The sequence below is a fragment of the Trichoderma gamsii genome (assembly GCF_001481775.2).
Source record: "Trichoderma gamsii strain T6085 chromosome Unknown Scaffold_15.2, whole genome shotgun sequence".
NCBI classification, from domain to species: domain Eukaryota; kingdom Fungi; phylum Ascomycota; class Sordariomycetes; order Hypocreales; family Hypocreaceae; genus Trichoderma; species Trichoderma gamsii.
The window spans coordinates 703,003-727,285 of NW_020171352.1; the positions used below are offsets into that span (position 1 = coordinate 703,003).

General features: G+C 50.3%; 7 protein-coding genes across 7 annotated transcripts; 6 read left to right on the plus strand and 1 right to left on the minus strand.

Moving 5' to 3' along the window:
- Window positions 1–227: 227 nt before the first annotated feature.
- On the plus strand, window positions 228–875 carry TGAM01_v205122 (hypothetical protein; the record flags this gene model as incomplete). Its single annotated transcript, XM_024549578.1, has 4 exons — window positions 228–311; window positions 385–470; window positions 676–779; window positions 847–875. 4 exons carry the CDS (start codon window positions 228–230, stop codon window positions 873–875), a joined length of 303 nt encoding a protein of 100 aa, XP_024405710.1.
- Window positions 876–2,874: 1,999 nt separating this feature from the next.
- TGAM01_v205123 (hypothetical protein) lies at window positions 2,875–3,276 on the plus strand (the record flags this gene model as incomplete). Its single annotated transcript, XM_018808722.2, has 3 exons — window positions 2,875–2,955; window positions 3,032–3,117; window positions 3,201–3,276. 3 exons carry the CDS (start codon window positions 2,875–2,877, stop codon window positions 3,274–3,276), a joined length of 243 nt encoding a protein of 80 aa, XP_018658037.2.
- A 6,370-nt stretch (window positions 3,277–9,646) lies between these two features.
- TGAM01_v205124 (hypothetical protein) lies at window positions 9,647–10,120 on the plus strand (the record flags this gene model as incomplete). The annotated part of the gene is made up of 2 exons (XM_024549579.1): window positions 9,647–9,793; window positions 9,884–10,120. 2 exons carry the CDS (start codon window positions 9,647–9,649, stop codon window positions 10,118–10,120), a joined length of 384 nt encoding a protein of 127 aa, XP_024405711.1.
- A 2,408-nt stretch (window positions 10,121–12,528) lies between these two features.
- TGAM01_v205125 (hypothetical protein) lies at window positions 12,529–13,317 on the plus strand (the record flags this gene model as incomplete). The annotated part of the gene is made up of 1 exon (XM_018808721.1): window positions 12,529–13,317. The coding sequence occupies one exon, from the start codon at window positions 12,529–12,531 to the stop codon at window positions 13,315–13,317; it is 789 nt and encodes a 262-aa protein (XP_018658036.1).
- Window positions 13,318–15,071: 1,754 nt separating this feature from the next.
- TGAM01_v205126 (hypothetical protein) lies at window positions 15,072–16,214 on the plus strand (the record flags this gene model as incomplete). The annotated part of the gene is made up of 4 exons (XM_018808720.1): window positions 15,072–15,227; window positions 15,301–15,434; window positions 15,577–15,695; window positions 15,787–16,214. 4 exons carry the CDS (start codon window positions 15,072–15,074, stop codon window positions 16,212–16,214), a joined length of 837 nt encoding a protein of 278 aa, XP_018658035.1.
- Window positions 16,215–17,949: 1,735 nt separating this feature from the next.
- TGAM01_v205127 (hypothetical protein) lies at window positions 17,950–20,525 on the minus strand (the record flags this gene model as incomplete). Its single annotated transcript, XM_024549580.1, has 3 exons — window positions 17,950–19,727; window positions 19,955–20,035; window positions 20,318–20,525. The coding sequence occupies 3 exons, from the start codon at window positions 20,523–20,525 to the stop codon at window positions 17,950–17,952; spliced, it is 2,067 nt and encodes a 688-aa protein (XP_024405712.1).
- Window positions 18,304–18,477, plus strand: TGAM01_v205128 (hypothetical protein; the record flags this gene model as incomplete). Its single annotated transcript, XM_024549581.1, has 2 exons — window positions 18,304–18,335; window positions 18,396–18,477. Coding segments are annotated over 2 exons (114 nt in total), but the record flags the coding sequence as incomplete, so codon positions are not given.
- Window positions 20,526–24,283: the final 3,758 nt, after the last annotated feature.

The following is a 24,283-nucleotide window of genomic DNA, read 5'->3' on the forward strand; positions in this document are numbered from 1 at the left end:
GCGGTGCTATACATGCTTGTACGCGTGCACAGACTCGGCAGATGCTGATCTTGTCCTTTCCGTTGCTACACTATAATAGATGACTGCAGTACGACGTATGTCTTTGCTGGAACATGTATAGGCGGTCCTCCTCTTCTTCTTCTTCTTCCTCTCTCAGCTTAAGAAAAGTTTCTCCGTGGACTTGATATACTCTCACACTCAATTGCATTAGATATTCATTCGTGACTATGCAATTCTTCAAGCTTCTCCCCTGCGTTCTGATTCCATTTGCGGCTGCTGCGCCAGCCGAGACGATTCCTGTAGCTCCGCTTGTGAGTTCCTTTCCATCTATACAATAAGAAGCCTGGCGTTGGGTTGCATCATGCTAAGAGACTGAATCAAAAGGTCACTTTATATCACGACTCCGATTGGACCGGACAGCAGTTTGATGTACGCAGCTTGAAGACTTGTGTTAAAGTCGTTGGCCCGCTGTATGTTCTTCTTAATATATACCTACTCCTTACCAACATCTTGAGTAATTTATACTAACGGAGAGAACCAAGGCATGGAAATGTGAAATCAGCAAAATTATGGCCGAATTCTCCTCCGTCTAGGCTTTGCGCTCTATTCGAGTGAGTTGACCATCAAAGAAATGATGATTCTGTCCATTTGAAAGCTAACTTTGCATGTTTCAAGATCTGATGACTGCAGACCTGGCACAGAAGTCATTTTCATCAAGGCTGGGAATGGCAAGGTCAACATCCGACACAACGATAATGTTCGATCCGTGTATTGCTTAGGTACGAAGTGATTGCCATCTCCATTAAGAATGAATGTTTCAGAGAGCTAACTTCTGTTCCACTATAGGAGCACAACGGACATATGCACGCTTTTGAGAAGATGTAGAAGAAAAAAAAAATGGCTGGTTATTATCAAGAAGATCGTTATGGCTGTGTACTTGGGTTTATGGGTTTATGAGAAATGAAGATATGATTATGAATGACGGTTGGATGTTTAGATTACTGCTTGATTACCTATAAAGAAATAGAAAGTTTTTCTAGCGCTCGAATTCTGTTATCCAGCACTCTAGCCATAGCATCCATACGTGCAAGTACATAGGTGGTAGTAGACTGCTACTACTGTTAAGTGTGTTTGACAGTTGTGTATTTTGCTAGGCAGACTGGCTGCTTTGTTAAACTACAGCTAGGGTGTTGCATAATGAAACTGGGGTGCTGGATAACTTTTGCCTAGGTAATGAAATACATGCAAGACTTGATACGGCCCAAATTTTTGACTCTTGACACAATATGGTCTATGGTAGCCCATCGAATAGAGCAGTACTGCAAGCGTTACAAAGAGTTTCGTCGCGTATTATATGTAGCGATGAATAGTAGAATTAGCTACACCTGTTCTCGCCTGCTATGTCTCAGGTGCCTGTCAATCCCCAACACCTATATAGGCTATTTGTTAATGACCCTGGTGAAACGACGTAGAATAGCAAACTTTAGAAATGCAGATCATTTTGTATAGAAATATTAATCTCGACTCCTTTTTGCGGAATAAAAGACCACGCTCTGCTGCTAAGATGTAAAGCAGCCAAGGTATGCACAGCTCGCATTCCTGTTCAACAGACATTGTCTCTGGCGCCTCCCATACCTTTCTCACAACCACGCGTTGTGTTGATGTTCGTTTTTTCCAGGCTAAAATATTGTTTTTTTTCTCTCTCTATGTAGCTACTATCATCAATACCATGTTCACTGGTTTCTGTATGGTCCCAGCGTCGTTCCCACACGACATTCTTTAAAGGGGGAACGGGCCGTGCCTGGAGCTAGGATCGGGCATTTACATGTAATCCTTCGATGGACGTTGAGAAATTTTGCTCAGATTTACTAAAAAAAAAGCAAAAACCCTCTTGAATCTTTACGGCATTAATTGATTGGAAAGTCAGGGCGGGATCAATCTTTGAATCAAGACGGACTCACGGCTTCTTTGCCAGGTTGTATGTATGCTTGCTGGTGCTAGTCTCTCACAATTCGCATCGCGATCTGATTCTGTGTAGAAAAACGGAGTTTACATCTGTAAGATGAGGAATATGTTCGTTTGCTTCCACGAAATAGGAGCCACTGAGTATTTTATTCTGCCGACGAGCCGATCTACTCCCCAGCGAGAAGCGATGGCATACCCTTTTCAGGGGCCCCATACTCATTCCTACCTGGAGAAATGTTAACATCGTATTAGCACAGCAGGAGTTGCTTATAAGTATAAAGAAATGCGCCTGTAGTATTGATAGACCCCAGTGAGGTTAGTAGGCAAGGGGACATTCTGTCGGGTGAATTAGTTAGAGTCAAATACCGGTTACATGATTCACTGTGTTTGAGATTTATGTCATATGTCTGTAGTCTACATGCGCATCTTGAACGAGATTTATTGTTTGGCGTTTGTAGCCTTTGTTTCAATTCAAACAAATTCGGTATCATTGTTCATTTTTGAGGACTACGAAGAAAAGTAATTTCCAGGAACTCGCAAAGGTGGAAATTGCCAATCAAGAGAGAGAAAAATCATAAGCCATTTAAAAGTAACGGAGCCCAGGTTGTATATATACGAAGCATTCCTGAAAGCTACCCATGGCACGGGCGGTCAAATGACATGTCTCTGAGGCCAATTCAAATCTCGATGTAGCCTTCCCGACTTTTGTCTCCATGGAACGTCTCAGAGAGAGTAAACATCTTGTGAAACATTTACAGCACATGGAAATCACAGACAGAGTATATATATACATATATATATATATCACCCACTGCCATTTTTGAGGACCTACTTTACTCCGTAATTTTGCGTATAATTCCTTATTAAGCAGTTACATATCTCACGTCCTCATATCTTATAGCCGCAAAAATGCACTTCAACCAAATCCTCCCCTGCATCCTGGTCTCTGCCACTGCGGCGGTTGCCCAATTGATCCCCGTTGGGCCAATTGTGAGTTTTTTTTTTTCTCTTTCAACAATGACGTGGATTTCATTGGTGAATGCTGCTAACAAAATGTAACATCAAGGCAACAGTCTACAGGGAACCAAACTTTCAGGGACGCCATTTCAGCGTAGGCAAAGTCGGCGAATGTGTACAGCTTCCTGACAACATGTAAGTACTCACCTCATCTTCGATCAAGCCTGAAGCCCAAACAATCATTTTTCCTTAATAACAGAAAGCTAATGAGTCTGCAGCGTCGGCAAGGTGAGCTCAGTGAAGCTGCAACAATTCCCCGAACCCTTCTACGTAGCCTGCGCTCTCTACTCGTGAGTTAAACTCCCCCCTGATTCATCATTAACTGATGTTTCTCTCTTGCGTGTTGCCCTTTCCACTGACTCTCTCATCATCGCAAAAGAAACGACTACTGCCAAGACCCAGCAGCCTCCGTCATCTGGTACGCCACGGCATTATTCACCAATGCCTACCTCCCGGATACCTCCGCTCGGTCGATTTCCTGCAAGCTGAACCAGCATCTGCCATGAAAACAACCATTGGAAATCAACACTGTACTCATGAAAAAAAAAGTGCCGCTGTAATTCTTCATGGGATGATGAGGTTAGGGGGATGATTGGCTGTATTTGCTTGGAAGGAGCGCGTGATCTTATGACCTTGAAGTCGAAAGCATGAAGTGAGCTGGTCTGGCTCAGGAGGTGGGATGCTACCCAATGATACAATTTAGTTAATTATACTTTTTTTTCTGTCATTCTAAGCCTATGGAGCGTATGGCTATACCAAGTGTTCCTTCGGGATCGCAATTCGTCTGCCGGGCAATACACGCAAGGGGGCCAAGAAGCAGAAAGTCAAATTTGCAATTTCAAACATCATCTGACCGTGTTAAATACACTAGACCTTACAATTGCATACGATCTTCATCCTTTCATCAAGCTCAATCGTCATCATGCATCGGAGAAGAAGCTGCTATTATTAAACGTCTGCCGTCCGGCAATATCACAGCCTCTACGCCAGTTCCATATCTGCAACTCGGGCACGGCTGAGGCGCCCGCTTCCTTGACGCAGAGCAACCCTGCCAAACTTTATACTTGTCGATGGAACCCGAAACAAAAAGGAAGAAGAGGGAGGGAAGCACTAACGTGCTTATGGTAAGATGGTGCAAAAAAAGAAAGTGGTGATTCCGCCCGGGCTCGAACCGGGGACCTTTTCGGTGGCGTTAAGCATATGTTAACGAAATGTCATAACCAACTAGACCACGGAACCAATCGTATTTGTTGACGAAAATGAGAAGTAACGAGATTCTTAATCCATTGAGAATGATGATAGCAAGGCAAGACGACTGAAGGCATGGACAAAGTGCCTACCATCCATTATCCGGATTACGTCCAAGACAAGGAGAAATGCACCTTTAGACAAGTGCCTCCATCTTCCTTGTTCTTCTCTAGCCTAGGCAGCCCGTAGCCTGGTCCGGGGACACTCTGCTCATTCGCGCTGTAGAGATGCGCATAATGCATACTCATCTGGCTGCCGGACCATCTCCAGGCACTAACACGCCTTGGCTTCGGAGGTGGCTTACACAAGGGCCGCCGAAGAGCTGGTGCGCCTTGCTTGGTCGGCGATGACTACTCGATAGCTGCTTTTCTTTTCGCTTCTTCAAGTGATCATCCGGGCCCAAAGGAGGGGCATACGTAGGCCCGAGTTCGATTAGCTGTGGCTGGTGCGGAGCTGAAATGCAGATTGCTCTGACCAGCCCACCTACTCGTTTCTTGGTAGGTTGTGTTAGTCGACTGTTGACGCCGCTGTCAAGTCCGTTCGTTCTACAGCACGGCCGCAGACATCAATGGGAGTAGTAGGTATCAGCGCGAGCGGACTAAGAGAGAGGCTCGGAGTCTTGAATCCCGCCGGGCAGAGAGTCAAAAGGGCGAATCAGAGCGTAGCCTGTTGTTGTTTCGTGCCAAATGCCGCGATGTAACTCCAGACTGAAAAGGCTATACGTGCGTCCGTTCATCGGCTTTGGAGGTCCACGCCAGTTGACAAAGCATGCCTCTCGTGCATATATCTAGCAATTCCTGTCAGCATCTTCGTTTCGCTTCGATGGCCTAACCTTACAAGGAAGCGCAAGGCGATCAATCATACAAGTAAACCGCTCTCTTACATATCCTCCAAAACACTAGCCCACGATCGTGCATATGGACCAGCATGTAAGTGGTGCCAACGTGGCAATTCCTTCACAAGCGTCAGATTCCTTCCAGGTATGAAACAAACCTGCTGGAGCTCAGTGCTTATTATCTACGTGCATGGGCTCTCGCCATCGCCAGCCAATGGTGAGCTCAATTCCAGCCTCCAAGGCTCCGTCAACACGGCTGTTGCACGCACACACTTCCATAGCTGCACTAGGGCTGCTTCATCGTCCCGCGTTGCCGACGATGTATAAGAGTGCTGTGATTGGATTGTGGCCTATGTATAGTACGCTTGGATCAAGTGTTTGGGCGTCGAATAGCATTATTGCATTAGCACAATCTCCCCCGCTTGTTCTTTGTGAGCTCCGAAGGATCATTAGCTGGCGGAGAAGGCGTGCTTCGTGTCGGCCGAGTCTTCTTCGTGGCGTCTGCATTCTGATTCTTACAGCTAGCCTTGTTGGCCGTCATCTGGCACAAATACATCTGCGAGCCAAAATTCCGAGTGTAAGGCACACGGCCCCGATTGGAGCCCAAGGAGGAGCGTCACACAACAGCAGCGAGTAGATTAGAGGAGAATAGCCGGTCCGAGTACCACCTCTTGAACTGTAGCCTGTGCTGTGCTCTTGAGACATTAAGCTCACCACATTGTGTACATATACACAAAGTACACAGCATCTTCGTGAGCCAAGCCCGATGGAAACAGCCGCGTCGCACCGTCCCATATGTCAAGTGGACGGGCGCAACAGATACATCAATCATGCCCCGCAGATATAATATCCGCGCAGCTTGGTCTTCCCACTTTTACAGCAGGACTGCTCGTCCGTACATACGGATGGAGTACTATCTTTACTCCAATATAATCGGTATGTAGTAGTAGCAGCAGCAGCAGTAGTAGCAGCAGCAGCAGTAGCAGTAGCAGTACCAGTAGCAAAAGCAGCAGTCAGCGAGATTGCTTCGTATGCCGTCTACACGCGGCACTTCGGGTCACCAGTCAAGGTCAAGAGGAAGCGAAATCGATGACGAGACAAAGAGTTTCACCTTGAGCTCTTTTAGCAAGTCTCCCGACGCAGCCGTGGGGGCAGGCATTATGCGGGCGTTAGTAGCGAGTGAGTCTATCAACATGAGACTGTACTTGTATGCCCTCCCTAATGTTTTTTTTTAACGTGCTCAAGGGAACCACGGTGAATAAAAATAGAATCAGTGCCTGTACTGTACAAACTCGGTCGTAGTGCTGATGGAGCGTCTTTAGCTCGTGAGCGGTAGATACCCTCTTATTGGTAAGAGTCAAATCTGATCCAGCTTAATCCATCAACGGCTTCCTGGGCTATACATACTCAAGGACACATGTACCTGCTACAGTAACAGCAGGAATTGTGTATACCTGTGCCCCGTATCTTGGTTTCAAATCATCGGAACTGCTGCGAGCACTGTCACTAATAAACGGAATACCACTCGGCAGATCTCTCTTGTCTGTTTAACCGCTTCATCCGCTGATTTAGTGGCATTGCTATTCTGTTTTTCCCGCCGCCCCGCAGATCTGATTGGACATGTAGGAGCAAGACGGCGTAGCAGGTGTGGATGGTGCGGGACAGGAGGAAGCAGTTTAATTAAACTCCCAGCACACACTCCAAACGAGTCTTGGCTTATCAGGCTGCACTGTGGCTGACCGTCCAAAGAGATGGATGATAAAATGACCATTTAGCCACAATTTGTGAAGTTGAGGTGGGTAGCAGCGCCGAGTGCTACGTACTCATGCATATCATCACGCTTCCAAAACTCTCCTTCAGCTCTGCACGCCTAAGAAGCGGGAGGAGGCAGTGGCACGAGCTAGCTGTGGCTTGAGCCATCCCTCCGCCTGGTGCAAATACTCGCTTGATAAGTTGCGTGTTGAAGCAAGGATCAATTAGGCGTCCCTTGCAGACCATGGCGCACGAAAGTGTTGAGGAGTGTGCGTAAGGTGCTGTGTGCGAGCCCTACTTGTACTTGCACTAATCTTCACCGTCGTGACGACATCGGGAAGCGTTGCAAATCAAAGCAAGGGAGAGTAAACGAAAGAAAGAAGATGGAATCTCGCTAGAATGAGCGGTGAGCGATGCAAGATTGGTTTTGACTCTTCCATTCATGCGTTTTATCGCGCCCCCTTTTCACTTCTTTTTTTAGTGATTTCTCTCGTTCGCATACTATTATTCACTGTCCCCGTCAGTGTCAATACTTCTCCACACGTGTATATAGGCCCCTGGACGGAAAAGAAGACACAAAGAGGGTCGACAGAAGGTGAAACGAAACAGTGCCAGTCGTGGCAAGCATGGCACATGATCCATGGAGCAGGGGTTGACAAAGACGCTAGAAGAGGGTTCCTGGCCATAGTACGGTGGAGAAGCGGAGTCTCCCCTTGTTCAGCAAAGTCTCGCCTAGTTTCGATCGCTCAAGCCACTTGGCGATGGACGGCCTCTCCCGTGATGAGCCAGCTCCACGCGGAATGGGAGGCCAGAGTCGCAGCCAGATGAGCCGGATACTATCACTCTGCAAGCGCAGCATCTCGCTTGCTGGACACGATGATCACTGCCTGCAAGACACACATCGGCTAAGAGAGTGATACAGAGCAGATGCGTATGAAGTAGGCCTAGATAATGTCCGAAACAAGCCGGGTGTCCAGTGGCAGCTATCTACTTGTAAGATGAGGACTGTGTCTAAATGCTCTGCTGAGCTCATCGAAAACGTGCCCGGGCAGGCGGTCGATTTCCCCATCTTGGACTGGGCGTGGCGAGCATAAGTGACATCTCGGCCGATGTAATCACACCCGGAGATGAATGCTTCTTGGAATCTACTCGTACTCCTGTATACGAGACGAGGCATTCTAGTCCAGCACTAGAGATAGGTTTTGAGCGCGCCGAACCTTTCTATCACAGCTGTGTGGTAGGTAAAAGCAGAGTTAGTATCTGCTAGTGCTCCCTCCTGAGGGATAGTCTTCTCTGGAGGACATCTTGAACTGATCGCCGGGAATATCAGCCGTAGCGCTCACAAATATTGGGGATAGCTGCTGATAATACCCCATAGCAGCAGTGGCTATAACACCACCATTACGGAATCCAAGCAGTAGGATTGCGCTTGTGCGGAGTAGTTTGTAATGAGTTACCAGCTCTCACTAGTGGGCGGTTCTTTGAACCACTTGGATAACGGATACAGACGCGCCAGGATCCGGGAGCAGCTTAGCCGTGAACGGTGGTTGCGGTGATGGGCGCCATTGATGCTGTGGCTTTTGTGTTGCTCTCAAATTGCTGGGCAAGACTTTTTGAAAGATACGACAGCAGGCGAGCCGGCCGCTCTCTACTGCTCTGAAAGGAAAGGCTGGATCTGCCAATATGGAAGCTAGAGTTATTGCGCCGAAGCAAGAGAGGTGGCGGAGCGTGTCTATCGATCTAGGCACGAGACATGAGTGCTTAGCACGAACCGCCAAGACGACGGCGAGAAGCAGAGGCCATCAATTAGGCGTTCAACCCTCGGTCTTCTCGGTGACTTTTTTTTTGTCTCTTCGTTTCTTTTTTTGATGGAAGAACAAAGTTCTTGTTGTCTGGTGGGGACGTTCCCTTCCCATGGGGTCCAACGGCGCTATGGAGGAGCCCCGATGCAAGGAGAGGAATAGGCGAGCAAGCGAGCGAGATGCGGCTGAGGTATGGGTACTCTGTAGACGCAAGTCATTCAGTCTAAAAGTAGCACATGAGCAACAAAGTTTGAACTCAAATCAGCTTTCACAGATGGTAGTGATGGTAGTGATGGTATTGACCACAGTAGGTGGCCGTATAACAGCTTTACTCCAAAGCCAGGGGTGTACATTGTGGAAATGAGCATGGCCGATATGGAGACACTTTGGCATTTTCCAGCCTGCACAGAACCAGGTTCTGTACAGGCACCAGGCCGAGACTCGTCCAGGAGCAGTCGTATGCCAATGGTTCCATGGTTCCTTATCTGACGGGGGAGGCCAGAGGAGCAATGGCCTCAGACGCATCAGTGCTGTATAGTTGACTTGTCAGGTCCTTGAAATAGCAAAGACCTGCCGCGTCTCTACCTATCACTGCTTCCACGAGAATGTGACCAGCAGTAGCGCATCGCACGGCTTACATGACATAATCTCCATCTGATCCGTGCTCTCTTCTTTGCCCGCAGCCTGCTTGAGCTGCAGGCGAGCCGAGGCGCTTGAGAGACTCATTGGAATCAAGGCCGCAGCTTTGTAAGAGCCACTAGAAATGTACTTGTTCAGTATGGCATTGCTTCTGGGCCCAACGTACGTTTGCAGTTGTTTGATCCCGAACTTGCCGGCCGTGATGGCAAGTTGGAAAAGAGCAGTGCATGTTTTGTGTGCCTGGATATGCTTTTCTGCCCTGTCAGGCTGCGCTCACCGCCTGAGAGGCGAGACCTCGACCCCAGATAGCGCCAATGCAAGTCTGAACTGATTTGGGCGACCGAAGAACTCCGATCAGACTCAGACCTGTTTGCTGGCGGAAGATCGGATGCCCTTGCAGGCCAGCACAGGTCTGAATCCCGTACGTACAGTCGAAGTCACACTGCGCGGAATTCCTGTAAGCGCGAGGCATCACCTGCTGCAGCGTGTATTAACGCAGACGCCACCAATGCTGGGGGGTGTCATGGCGGCACAAGTAGGTACCTCCCACAGTAATACGAAGCGGTACTCAATAGTTTGTAGGTGTTGGGTAGCAGTGAAGGCAGTAGTGCTAACCGCATGCAAGGCTTTTACCTGGACGCAACGATGCAAGGGGCGACAATATTGGCCTCACCTACCAAAGGACCGAGAAGCGGCTCGACAGCGCATTGGCCGAAGCGAACTGCCGCGAATGCACCTTTTGTCTGATATCTTGGACCTCTGTATGAAGCTCTTGGGCAAACGTGGAACGAGCTACGAGGTCAATTGGCCTTGCAAATGGCGAAAATCGCCTTCTCTCGAGACGGTCGCGCTCTCTATTTGAGGCAAGGTGTAGTCCAAAGCCTTTAGTCAGAATAGGCATCGCGAGTGCTGCCGCCACTGCCAAAGCCGTACTAGTCGAGCTACTGCTGCTACAGTACAAAGATTTCCTCGCAGATTCAGAGTCGCGGCAAAGCTGTCGCCCAGAGAAATATCCCGGCTGTCCTGCTCTTTTTGGGGCTGGCCATCCGAGGCGCGCCATGGTTGATTGCCCCCAATGCTACTCTCCCGAGCACCGCGTGCAGACGTCAGACACGATACCTGGACGTGCAACTACCGGCTAGATATGAGTGAGATTCTGTGCCTGGTTCCTGGCTGCTGCTCAAACTCCGTGCTCCGGACTGTAGCTCCGTGGGTCCCGCCCATTTGCTAGTAGCGGGAGACACTAGAGTATGGAGCAGAATGAGAAGAGCAGTGTACAAGAGAGATGAATGGGTGAGTGAGTGACCAGGCCGCCTTGCTTGCTTGCGTTGTTGGAATGTGCTGCCTAGAGATAAAGGCAAGCCGAAAAGATTTCTGTCCAACAGGCAAAAAGTTTGTGCCAATCAGCCACTCAATCAGTGGAAAAATCTATCACCCATACATTCAGTCAATCGAGCAATCAATCAAGCAATCAATCTGAGAAAACTTTCCCCTCTCGCTTTGCGACCTCCGCGTGGCGTTGGCGGAATCCAACGGCCATTCAGAGATCGGCCACACTCAACCGCTCAATGGCCAACCACAAGCCACAACCGCACCCCTCGCCGCAGACAGGTCCCATTCGAGTCAGGCTTGTGCCGTAGTGCCAGAGACACGTCTGCGGGATGCGCCACGTTTCCCTGCTGGCGTTTCTTTGCCCAGCTGCCCAGGCCAGGGTCGCAATTGGCGGCGTGATTAGTCCAGTATGTGGACTCGGCAGCTTTTTTTCTCTCCCTCCCCAGCTCTGGAGACCACCCCCACAGCCAACCCCTTGATCATCCCCCGAAAGGGAGGCACCTGATGGAGACGAGGTTGCTGGAGTTGGAGTTGCCAGAAGAGCTGCTGCCAGGCGAGCAGGCTTGAATGAGAGTATTTGCCGTGCACCCACCACACCCATTTCTGGTGAGAGCTACCTCCATACGGCACATGCGCCTTTCTTACGAGGTCTCGCTTGCGAGCAGTTGGTCACACTAGCAATCCATTTACGGCGTCACTCTCGCATTGATGCCGTATTGTCGCTGCTAGCAGCTGCAGCTATTGCTTCGTCACCTCATTGTTCAGTCCGTCCGGGCCATGCTTCGTCACAACAGGAACCATCACGACAAGCAGGTACATCGTTTGCACCACGACTACTGCCTTGTCCATACCTCATTCGGCGTAGTCTCACGGAGCAATATTTTGTTCTTTTACAACAAATTCACCGTGAGCTCTTGAGCTGTTTTGCATTGAACCAGGGTTGACGGGTGGATCGCAAGTGGGCTCCTCGCTCACACCCCTGGACCCTTCGCCTACAGGTACACACGCCTTGACACCATCAACAGATGCCGTCTCCAGTTGAGTGCATACATAGCCTCCGTATATACGGAGGAGAAGTGGTACCTACAACAAGAAGGTATTGATACCACCACTGCCGGTACTGGATTTTACGCCTGCATGCGGCTCCGTAAACCTGCACTTGCTATAACGCACTTGTATAGTACTAGTACTAGTAGTATTAGTATCCCATCCAGCCCTCTTCTTACCACATCCCGCCTCTCACTTCTGCTTCCATAGGGCGAGCTTATGTACTTGGGTGCTGCTGCTTCCAAGTACTCGCTCTTTGTTTGGGCTTAACAGGGTTGGAATATGATTCACAGGCCTTGAGTGTAAGTTGATCATCTACCAGGTTTACACTGCATAACTCCTCCTTCATTCGATTTTTTTCAGGGGCCCTGGGAGAATTATAAACGACCAGGGCAATAAAGAGAAAAAAAAGACTAATCAGTGGGCACCAGTTGCCATTCGCTTCTTCTTTTTCCTTTCTTCACCTTGTTCTAGTTCTTTCATCTACTACAAGGAGGAGGACACCGATCGCTTTTTCGTTTATCAATCTCAACAAAGCTTGTTTCTCTCTATGGCTGTGCGCCACATCGACTACAATCGCTCATATACTCGACGCAGTTCTTGCATCTGGAAGGAATCTTGGTCGGACAAGGACTGTGGTCGAACTCCAAGTGAATGTCGTTGAAAAGGATTTTTCGATTAAAAAGAACGACATTTCAAACATTTTCAATTTTTTCCAAAACCACCATAAACAAAGAAAGAGAAGACGTCAAAGAAGGAGATCCATGATATACCGAGTCGTCCGAATGGCTTTGTGATACCGGCACTTCAGCGCCTTTTTCATTCAACCTTCCGGCCCTGTCTATTTCCCTTTACTTAGTCTCGTCGTACACACGCCACGAGGCAGACAGTATGGCTGGCCTATCTTCTTCGCACGAAACACTCATCATTGTCCTGACTACAACTATCCCGTCTATCCTTCTTATCGCCTTGGCCGTCTTTGTATATCACCGAATTCGAATACGCAGAGCTCGGTTTCGCAACAGGGGGATCACGCCAATTGACGACGAGGAGATTGAATCTTGGAAAATTGATCGGACGCGGAGTGTTGACGCCGAGGAGAAGCTTCCCGGTACACCGAAATCAGCTATCAGCGAGCTAAGACCGGCTCACCAATCTCACCATACAAATACGTCCCTTGGTTCTGTAAAGTCATCCAGTGTTATTGTCTATCAAAGCCGAGTCTCCGAAGAACAACTCCCGTTTTCCCCCGTCCACACAAAGCAGAGCATCGATATCCCGCCAACACCAGTTCTTGCGCGAGCGCCAAACTCTCGACCAGGCCTGACAGACGAAACAGTCCGGGGAGACAATGCTTACGTCAATATCAAGCGAACTCCCTCGACGCGCCTGACCAAGACCAATCCTCCTCGTCATGCACGGACGAAAAGCGCTCGCAGTACGCGAAGCAGTTTCGGTGCCAATACCAGACGGGAGCAATGGTACAGCCAGACTCCAGAGCAGAACTCCCCTCGACAATCTGCCGACATATATTCCAAATCCACGCCGGCATCCCGCAGAGCGACTATTTCGACTCCTACCACTCGACAGGGCTTTCGGGATGACGAGGTGCCCTTGACTGGCTTGACACCACGACCACCGGTGGTGCACAGTTCTGATATTGGGCGTGCTATAGGATGAGCACCTTTGGCAACCTACCTACCTATTTTATAACTCTTGTTGTGAGACATGTTCAGTGTACAAACTGAGCAAGGCTCACGGCAGTGAGTAAGTTTCCATACTGCCTTGCCTCACTCGCCGCAGTGGACGAGGCAGTAGAAATATACGTTTTGACAGCCACTTCCATGAAGAATGTGGCCATTTATTCTTCACTCACACTTCTTGAGCGGAATGAAACATGTCCATGAATCATGACAGACTCATGGTACTTTTCTTTCCGGCACACACGTTTTTTCTCTCATCAACATGAATTATTCCGTACCCTTCCTATTCATTTTCGCATAGCGGGTGTTATCACTCCTGCGGAGGATTCGTATGCCAGGCACCTTTTAGTCGCTTCAATGGTAAGCGACGAATGAATGCAGGCTGGAGCCCTGATTCTCTCCTTTTTTCATTTTATTTGATAGTAGTATGATTTATTTGATATATACGACGGATATACCCCCATGTTTTTTTTATTTTATTTTTATTTTTCTATCATTCATGTATCATGAGCAGGCGCCTATCACTGCCATGAAGGTTTTTTATTTTATTTCTCATCTTTTTTGAAGATTTTGAATTGAATACTGAAATTGACTCCAGAATGGCATGAAGCCATCATTGTATTGTGGCGTGGATGTTGTGGAAATTTGCAGCAATCATCCCTTTGTTAAGCTGAGCGGCGATGAGAGGAGCTAGGGATGTCTATAGGGAGGGGGTTTAAAAAAAAAATGAGAGGACAGATAAACTGCCATATCCAAATTGAACTCTCTAAGCGAGATCAGTTACCCATCTACAAGAGCATTCGAATTGTAACGTTTGGTGTTTCTCGAGATTGATTGCCGAGAGATAAGTACCGTCTACCTAGCGAGGCGCAGCCCGCACCGCGCAATTAGCCGACCTCCGCAGTAGAGGGTACCTGTTCCTGTGCGTCCCGCAGCCAGCAAGAAAACCACTTAACGCGCGCCACGGCGGGGGACAGAAAACGCGTCCAGCACGTTCTTTTTCCTCTTCTACCCCATAATCTGGACAGCCGCCTTGGACATTTATATCCAAAGAAGCTTCACGAGCATCAACCGCGCTCCTTTACTCAATTTTGAGCGAATCCCGCCCTGCTATAACCCTCGTTTCCTGCACCCTGGCCTTAGTATCTTACCTAATTCCGAATGTGGTTCTGCTAGCCTTTCAGAAGCCATCGATTGCGGACTAGGGAGAAAAAAGCACGTAGCAGGACAGAACCTCGCTCGCTCTCCGTGCCCAATTGGTCTCGATTGCACCGTTCGCTGGCTTTGCTTGATAACGCTGCGTTTGAGCCGGATCGAGTGTTGATCCTAGTTTGAGTCTGAGTCTGAGTCGATTCGAGGCTGTTCCACGGGGGCTAATACGGGGTCATTCTCACTTGGGCTCTCGCTGTCTTTTCTCTCCTTCTCATCTATTCTCTTAATCTTCCCATTGCTCTCATTGCCATTCTATTCAGTCTCTCATCACTCTACATAGAGAGAGATTTTTGGGAAGAGATATATAGCATCTTGCTTCTGTTCCTTTTCTCCGCCAGACTTTCTTCACGGGCGATACCTTGACTTCTATACTTATATATCCACATACTCTCATCTAGCTGCCCTGTCTATTTCACTCCACCTCACAACCTCACAACCTCTCCATCACTCTACACGGAACTTTTGGCTTCTCTCACGTTATAATCTGCATACATCAGCCATCATCTAAACAGAATAAAGATGCCTCCCCGCAAGTCCGACGTCAGGGCATCCACCCCCATTGCCGCCGAGGAGACCTCTCCTCCAGCTAAACCCCAGCAGGAGAAAAAGGACAAAGATAAGGAAAAGGAAAAGGATGCCCAAAAGGCAAAAGGAGAGGATGCCATAACAATTGAGGTATGTGTGCATCATTCAGCGGCTGTCAAAATAAAAATCAACAAGAGAGAAAGCTAATCTTTGCTTTTTCCAGGACTTGAATCTCCCCAAATCAATAATCACAAGACTGGCAAAGGGTACCCTGCCACCCAACACGCAGATCCAGGGGAATGCGATTCTGGCGCTGAGCAAGAGCGCCACTGTCTTTATCAGCTACCTAGCTTCACAGTATGTTTTGTCTAAAAAATCTTCAAATCACCTGTTATGGTGATTTTGGGCCCCTGTTCTTCACAAATGAGGAACATCACAAGCCACCATATATACACTCCCAAATTCGAACAAACGCTAAGCACAATCACACGCATCACAGCGCCAATGAAAATACCGTTGCCGCAGGCAAAAAGACCATTTCCCCGGCCGACGTTTTCAAGGCATTAGATGACACCGAGTTTTCTTTTCTGAAAGAGTCTCTCGAGGCCGAATTTGCTAGTATGTCCTGCCGCACAAAGTTCTCTCCTCCTCCTGGCATACCCCCCTTTTTTTTCCTTTTTCATTCTCTGACCTTGTTAATTCCTTACAGAATTCACCGCCCTACAAGCCGAAAAGCGCACGACCTACCGCCAAAAGGTCCGCCCCCCCAAGTCCGGCTCCGCCGAGGGCGGCGGCGACGATACCGAGATGGCCGACACGGCCGCAGCCTCAGAAGAGGCATCTGCTTCGTCCGGCCCCCGCGCCAAAAAGGCTCGCGTTGATCCCTCTGCCGCAGCCGTAGAAGACGAAGAAATCGATGCGATTGTTGATGATGATGAAGTCGAAGAGGATGACGATGACGGGGACGAAGAAGAAGCCCACGATGACGATGATGGCGAGGAGGATGAGGAGGCCGGTGAGGAAGACGACGATGAGGAGCGTGATGTTAGTGGTGATGAGACGCAGGATGCGCTGGAGGAGAGGAGGAGTAAAGATGATGCGGAGGATGAGGCCTTGGAGGGAGATGAGAGTGATTAAATGATTGTTTTTGTATTTGAGCGAAGAAAGGAGTTAAGAAGAGAATCTCTGTTTGTTTCCAATGTCCGGTACTAAATATGCTTGCTGTGATCACATACCTATTTTAGCACTGTTCTCGCCAAAGATTCACAGGTAAATGATAAGAATCATAGAACCCGGTAATTCCTCCATCTCTTATACACAAGTTAAGCGATATCACGGTTAACGTCACAGCTTAAAGCATATATCCTAAACTGATGAAATGAAGATTTGTATAAAACAAACCAAAAGCATCACAATGACCACTCTGTAAGCAGGAGTGGATTTTAAGAAAATACGCACATATGTAAAACATAGACCGCGAGAACATACAAGTGGGAAACAGAATATCCAGGCATCGCCAACAAGGGGAAAAAGGACTCATCACAACATACTCTTCTCTTGCTTGAATAACTTGAACTTCCATTCCCATTATTATTATTTTTTCCCTTCCATCCAAAGCGTGGACCAGACCAACCTTGTTCTACGCGAAATTAAAGAAAACCCCAGGATAAAAGAGCAGAGGAGATAGGGAAGAAGAATAAAAAAAAAAAAAAAAATCCAATTTCCATAATGGGGGGGACAGAAAATCCCAAGAACAATTTCCTTCGTGTGCGACTGCCCTCCTCACTTTCCTTCTTACCAGTGATGCTGACCTTTACTGTCACTTCGCTAGTCATCCTTCAAAAACAAGGAGGAAAAAAATTATCCCATGATTAGAAAGCAAAGCAAATAACATTCCACGTAGCAGAAGACATAACATCAAATCAGCCATCCATCCGAGCACGAATCACAACGCAGTAAAATTTCCCTACCTACTTTCAAGTTATGAACCCGCTCTCAGGTAATTAGAGCAACATTAGACAAAGGACACTCGAAAAAAAAAAAACATTCAGCATTGGAAGACATTTAGAGTTCAACAAAAAAAAGAACATTCTCAATTTCTCTCTCATAATTGCGTTCGACGACTAAAGCAAACCGAGTGGTATCAACATCAACAACGCAAAAACATGCCCCGCCAAAACATGAGAATTAGCCCTGAAGAGATGCCTGCCAAAGTAAGGAGTTCTCTCCCCTTTCGTGAATACCATAAACAAACGCACACATACACATACATATGAAATCCTCGCCCGGATAACATATCCTGGACACTTAAAGAAAATAACAAATCGGCCGTTAAGTAAACATGAACAAGGAGACAAAAAAAGCTATTCGACAGTCATAGCCAAATGAAGTAAGTGTGGCGTAGAGGTTTATTGTAAAACCACTGGCCAAAGAAGAAGATGGCGAAAATCGTAAGCGAAAGAAAGAAAGGGGGCAAAAAAGAAAGGGAACCAAAGAGAAGTAAAAAAAAAAAAAAAAAAAAGATACATCCCCCCCGATCTCCCCCCCGACTCCTTTATCCTTGCCTAGATCAGATGCTGCACATCGTTTCCAAATAAATGAGCCGCTGACCCAGAAAAAGCAAAAAGCCGCTCCAACCAACCTGTATGCTTGGGGTATCTGGAATACTGCAGGAGCTCGGTCCCAGAAGATGATGGATAAAAAAAAAAAAGCCGAAAGAACTAGCCAGTTCTTCAAACTAGAAGGTGCATGAAAGACAGCAGCAGTAGCAAGCAGCAAGAACAAGTAGCGCAGTAACATTTCGTATCTTAATGACCACAACGTGCGCATGTTAAAAAAGGGCCGCTTTACAATGGCTGCACGAGCAGCGTATTTATTGTTGCTGCTGTGTCCACCATTGTTGGGGCTGTGAGTGTTGTTGGCCTGACCATGCTTGTTGCGAGGCCGACTGCGCACTTGGCGTAGTTTGGGGCAGGTATTGACGCGGAGTCTGGTCAGCGGTATACATGCCCTGGCCTGCGCTGTACTGCATGCTTCCCATGCCTGAGAATTGCATGCCGGGTTGCATCTGGCCGGCCCCAGTTTGGCGAAGGTGAGAGGCCGGAGACTGGGAAGGATGCTGGGGCTGGGGCTGCGTCGTGTAGCTGCTGTAGCTGGTTTGTGCCGTCGGGGGGCTCTGGGACCACATGGCTTGGCTTGGTTGTTGGTAGCTGTAGCCGGCGGTTGAAGGATTCAGGGCACCAGTAGAACCTGCAGCAGGTGTTGGTTCACGAATACTCAGTTTGGTGGTTAAAGGCAAAGGGGCCATACCTCTAATAGGAGCCTGACCGAGCGCACTCTGTGCATTGATAGACTGCGAGTAAGGGGCTGCCGTCATCATCATCTGCGGGCTCTGCGATGATACAACACCGGGCTGAGCTATGCCGGCGGCAGTGGTATGAGGAGAATTCGACGGCCGACTGGTGGGAATGGATGCGTCGGCAGGCGCAGCAACAGGTTGCTGAGCGAGAGCGGGCTGAGCGGGTTGCTCGTGGGGTTGACGCCATATCCGCTGAAGGTAGTTGTCACGCATGTCACGTTGCTGGTTGACGGATCGGTTGTAGTCGGCTGCGTGGTTGGCCTGCGAGTGGATTTCCATCAGGGGAGAAGGCCTGGTCTGGTCTTGGTACGGGGGTCCGGTAATCTCCTGTCGAGGGCCGCCCTTGACGATGCCGCCGTAGTCCCGGGATCTGTTATCACTGAGGTCTGGTCCAATAGTTAATGCCGGCATTCTTGTGGCGTTTCCAGGTGCTCCTATCATACCTGGAACGAGATGAGTCTGAGGCGCACCAGGGTATGGCCCAGGCGTGTTGTTATACACAATCTCGGTGTGCGGGTTGCCCATCAAGACGTTGTTCTGCGCTGCTGCTTCCGCAGCCTCTCTGGCCTTGGCGGCTCCGGGTCGCTTCTCCCCGGCGGGATCAGCCTCGGTAAAGCCCTGCTTGCGGGCCTTGGTCTCCCAGTAGTCGTCTCGGACGCGGCGGCCGTTTTCGATGACGCGGCTTCCAAACTGTCGGAACATGGAGCGGGCAGTAACAATGGCAATCTGTCTCGACCGGTACGAGAAAGGCAGGATTTCCTGCTGGACAAGGTCGTCCTTTTCGGCCTGGCTCGCGATAATCTTGTACAGCGACCTGTTCTTGTTAAACAGGAGGTACGAATCCCGGTATCCCAGTACTCGCGCGCACTCGGTGGCCAGCATGAACAGTTTGTCGCCGCGGTTTGGAACTAGAAATGTGCGGCATCGATATTGGCGGTTGCCAAGAAGCGCACCGTTGGGCATCACCTTCTTCTCGCCGAATTCGTCGGTCTCACGTGGGATGTACTCATCGCCTGTCGCGTTGAGCTGATCGGTGGTATGGTCTCGCACCGTGGGCAGAGCCTTGAGAGTCGTCTTTGTCGGCGTCGTCTTGGGAGGCATTTGCGCTTGGGGGGCCGAGTAGGCTGGCGCTGCCTGAGTGGGCATCGCAGGATTCTGAGACTGCGGCGCCTGCGGCGGTGGGATGGCCTGAGGCACAGGTCCGCCAGGCGCTTGCCCGGGGCCTTCAGAGATGCTGCCTGTCGCTCGGGCCTTCATTGGTCTTGATCGTTTTGGTTGAAATTGGCGATTGCCTAGGAAGAAAAAGACTCTTGGTCAGCGTTGACATCCTCTAACACAGCATGAAAAAAAAATTATCAATATCTCGTCGCATCGTTCCTGGCTCCAGTCCCTGGCTCAGAAAAGGTCATGAATTTGCGCAGCGTCGCACAGAGTAGGATGTAACATGTAGAGCATATCCGCAAGGTCTGTGAAACGCGGCGCCAGAGTCCGAGCTACACAAGATCTATCGCCGACATACCGTCATCGCCAGGCCGGTAAGAGTCGAGGGGATCCGGGGACCGATTGCGCTTGACGCCCCGCAGAGGCGCGATAGCGAGGTCTATGAGGTCGGCGGGTCAGCACTACGAAGGCTCGAACAAAAAGAGCTTGCATGAGGGGCACAAGGCATCGCGAAAGAGATTATGGGATAAAAGCGATTATGCGCAAAGAATGAGATGAGGCATGTGTTGGGTGTTGTTTTTTTCGCTTCGGGTTTTTTTTGTAAGGCGGCGCGTGCCGTCAAGATCCGGCGGGGGAGGGGACATGATAAAAGGATCGGGATGGAGGGGCAGCGACATTGACAAGGAATTATATGCGATGCGATGAGGAATGAAGAACTCACCAGAGTTGAGGGCGGCGGGATTGATTGTCGCACCGTCGGCGCCTGTTGGTTGTGCGGAGTACATGGCAAGAAATCCAAGCCAGCAGCGACGGTGGCGGCAGCAACAACGGCGGCGGCGACGTGTCGTGAAATAGTTGGGCTGGCGAAGTTCCGAGGATGGACGAGGTGCAGAAAGAACAAGCTCGACCTGCAGGTGGTTGGCTTCCATGGGGGCGTGGAAGGGTGTGGCGGGCAGGCCCAGCGAGATGGACAGACGGGCAGCGGCGACGAGAGCAGCGCGACGACCAGGTGTAGGAGCGTGGTGTCGCCCGAGTGCGGCGCAACACAACCAGAGGCCAGGGCGGCTGCTTCAGAGCTACCACGCTGGAGCGTAGATCAACATCTCGAGGCAGGGCGACGAGGCGATTGACGAGCTGGCCATGGCTGCGCAGCGAGAAGCCGGGCACGCAGACGCATGGTGGGCGACGATGCTGGATCCTGAAAAGGCCGCAGGGCTTGACGGGAGAGAGAAAGGAAATGGGACGAAGTTTTGCTTCTTCGGTGGGCTATTGTTACCTTGTTCTTTGCACTTTGCACTTTGCACTTTGCACTTTGCACTTTGCACTTTGGGTGCAGCAAGCAGATGGGCAAGGGGCGCGACGCGTGTGCAACAGCAGCGACGATGATGGCGCACGGCGGCAGTCAGGAAACACGAGCGGCGATCGACTTTTGTCTGGCGACGAGCGCGTGTCTGCGAGTCTGGGCGCAGCGAGGCAATCGGCGATGGTTGGAAGCAGCGCGACTCGACTCTTCTGTGGTGGAGACGCTTCTTTTTTCAGTTTCTGGTCCGCGAAAGCGCAGCGAAGCTCAGGGCAGGCCGTAGCGCAGCGTAGTGTAGTGCGGGATGCAGCAAGGCACGGCGCAGGCAGAGCAAAGAGGCGCAAAGGTCGAGCAGCTGGGGACCTTGTGCCGGATGTGGGCGCGATGAGGTTGTGTGCGAGAGGAGGGAGGGTGGTTTAGGGTGGTTATGGTTATGATGGTGGTGGTGGAGGTGGAGATGGAGCAGCGTGGGCTGGTTTGTAATGGGACAGTGGCAGGTAGGTATGTCGTACGTTAGCACGCCTTGCGCACGCTAGAGGTCGCAGACTAGAGGTCGCAGAGTGCAGAAAACAAGAGCGGGCTTGACGGGGCCGCGAGGAGGGGGGGGAGACGAGGGACAAGGGCAAGGATGACTTGGATGATATATTTGTGGATGCGCGGATGGAGGGCTGCGAGCGGATGACGACGCCGCATGGTTGGCTGCAAAGACGCAGCGCCTGGGCTGGACGGCCAGACGTGTGTCCTGAAGGAGGGGGGGTGTGCAGAGGAAGATGGAAGACGAGGGACAGAGAAGCTTGTGAATCGAGGTATCGCGAGGGTAGCGCCCATGTATGGGGTACCTGCTCGTGCTAGGTAGCACTGGGGAGCTCGACTGAGCGCCGTGCAGATTACTCCGGAGCCATCCTGGGCATGGCAGGAATCTGTTGACTTGCTCAACTGCTAATCTACCAAGTCAGAAATCTATTTCCAATTTAATTTGCAGATACAGTAGTCCCAAACACTGATCCCTTAGCGGCGGTGGCCATGCGAAAGAGCCCTGCACCGCTATCCCACGCCACGGGGACGCGGAGGGATGGGAGGGGAAAGTCTGGATGGGAGGGACTGACGGAACACAGCCAAAGATGAAGAAACCCGGTTATTTACTACTGCATGGTGGCCAGGGGGGCAAGAGCAAGCATGGTGCAGCTCAGCCGTGTGCCCAGACGACCCAGTCTTGCTTGTATAATCGTTGCCAATGCCAATAGCATCGACTAGAGACGAGTATCCCTGCAGCTTGCCATCACAGGTTCACTTATACGAGCATGTACTTGTACGAGTACGTGATGGCATGTAGCAGTCGACATGAACATGGCTTGCATGGATACTAACACTGGAGACTGCCAAGTTTATCTTCTTGTTTTCTTCTTGTTCTCTTCTATACTTGGCTTTTCTTCCATGAGAGATAGAGCAGGCTTATACCGAAATAGGCAAAACAAACACACGCACACAGGATGAACAGAGGAATAAGATGATGCAGGGAGCTGCAGCTGCAACTCCAATCACATTGAACATAAGCTGATACGCGTGCACATCGCCCTCAGCCTGCGGCGAACTGCAACCACAAGCTCCGGCTGCTGTCAGTCGCCGCCAGAACTGCCCTGTAAGGTACGTCCACCCAGAGCTGGCCCGCACGAACGAGTCCAGCCCGCCCAATATGCAAGCAATGCTCTGACCCGGGCTCCCAAAGGCCACCCTTGCAGTGTTCGGCTATACTGCCGTGTTGGGAACCACAGCTATCACTGATTTGATCCTTCAGGTCAGCCCGGTCTGCCTGCTCGTGGGATTTCAGTGTAAGTGAGTTGGCTTTCTGGCTGTGCTTGACCTGCCCGAATAGATGCCCGCGCTAGTCATGTCTTGATGCTCGATATCGGGTTGAAGCAGAGACACTAGCGGCCTGGCAAACTGTGCGTCGCTTATTTTAGTGATGCGTGCCCGCGAATAAATGACCAGACCGCGTCAAGGGCGAGACGAGCTAGGCTATAAGCCAAGCTGCCGGGGCTGCAGAAGCAACACCGTCGTGGTTGTACAAGTAGGTACGTACGTGGATGCAGGCTCAATAGAAAAAAATGTAAAATTAAACCAGCAGCTGGAATATACAAGGGCTTCTAAATGCAAATAGTGGCCGAAGAAAAAAAGGCAAGCAAGTGTTACTGTAGAGCCAGGGACGGACAAGCAGCTGTTACTCAAACAGGCCCAGGCCCGAAGTTGCATCGCGCACCTTGCTCCCTGAGGATGCTACCGATACGGCAGCGGTACTTGCCCTGCGGTACCGCGAGTCCAGCGAGCCGTATCGACGAGCTATGGCCACCCCCTGGCCCGTCCGTGGGGTCCGTGCGTCCCCATGCATCGATATGACCAGTCACCACCAGCTCGTGTTGGGTTTGCGCCCGGCCTGACGTTTTTATGGATCGCGGCGCAGGGCAGCTTCTATTTTCAAAAGCTGATGTCTCTCCCAGCGGCCAGCTCCACGGACTTTGGGAGTCATCTGGTCATGCGAGCCGAAAAAAAAATAGACTTGGCCTTGGAAGCCGTCTGTGGCAAATCGGGGAATAGCCGCGCCGTTACCCCATGCCAGCCGTGAATCAGATGTATCATGTATCATGTAATGTATCGTCGTCCGAGCCTGGACGTTTGCATGATTTGCCTGCCACAGCATTAGCTGGCATGTCGGTGCCGCTAGTTCGTCCAACGACGTCATCTCGGCGCAGCGGTCTTGCAACCCGTCGGAAACAAAGAGTCGCTGTCGCTGCGCTGCTAGGCGCCTTTGGGCAAAATATCGGTTCCTGATTGGCGGCCATGCGCGTGCCATTCACTAATCCATTCCGCACTGGCCATGCAGCCGGATAGAGTTGGCCTGGAGGTGGAGTTTTGCTTCTGGCTGAATGGGCGGCTTGGCCTGGCCGATAGAGAGACGCCGGCAGGTAGTCGCAGGTATCTCGACCGTCTGCTCTACTCTGCTCTACCATCGCCTTGTGTGGCCCTCCGAAACTCCGAGAGGCTGGCTGTATTGATTGAACCGCCAATGTCTCACTGTTAGGTTGGACAATAGTAGGAAGATAACCAGGTGGTAGCGGCAATTTCCTTTGTAGCGCCTCAGCGTCTGCCCGGGGTCTGGACTTCGTCGCCTCTGGCACAGCGGGCGCCTGTTCCTTGCGTGCGCGGAGATACTACCACTCGATCATTGTGCATTATCGCTAGAAACCACCCAGCCGCCCACGGCTAGTGAGATGATGCTCTTGGACAGGCATGCAAGGACGCTCAAGCGTGCGTCTGGTGGCCATGATTCGCTGCCTTGTTCAAGCCATGACCGTCCAGTGCTACGCAACGACTTGATACTTGACTTGATAT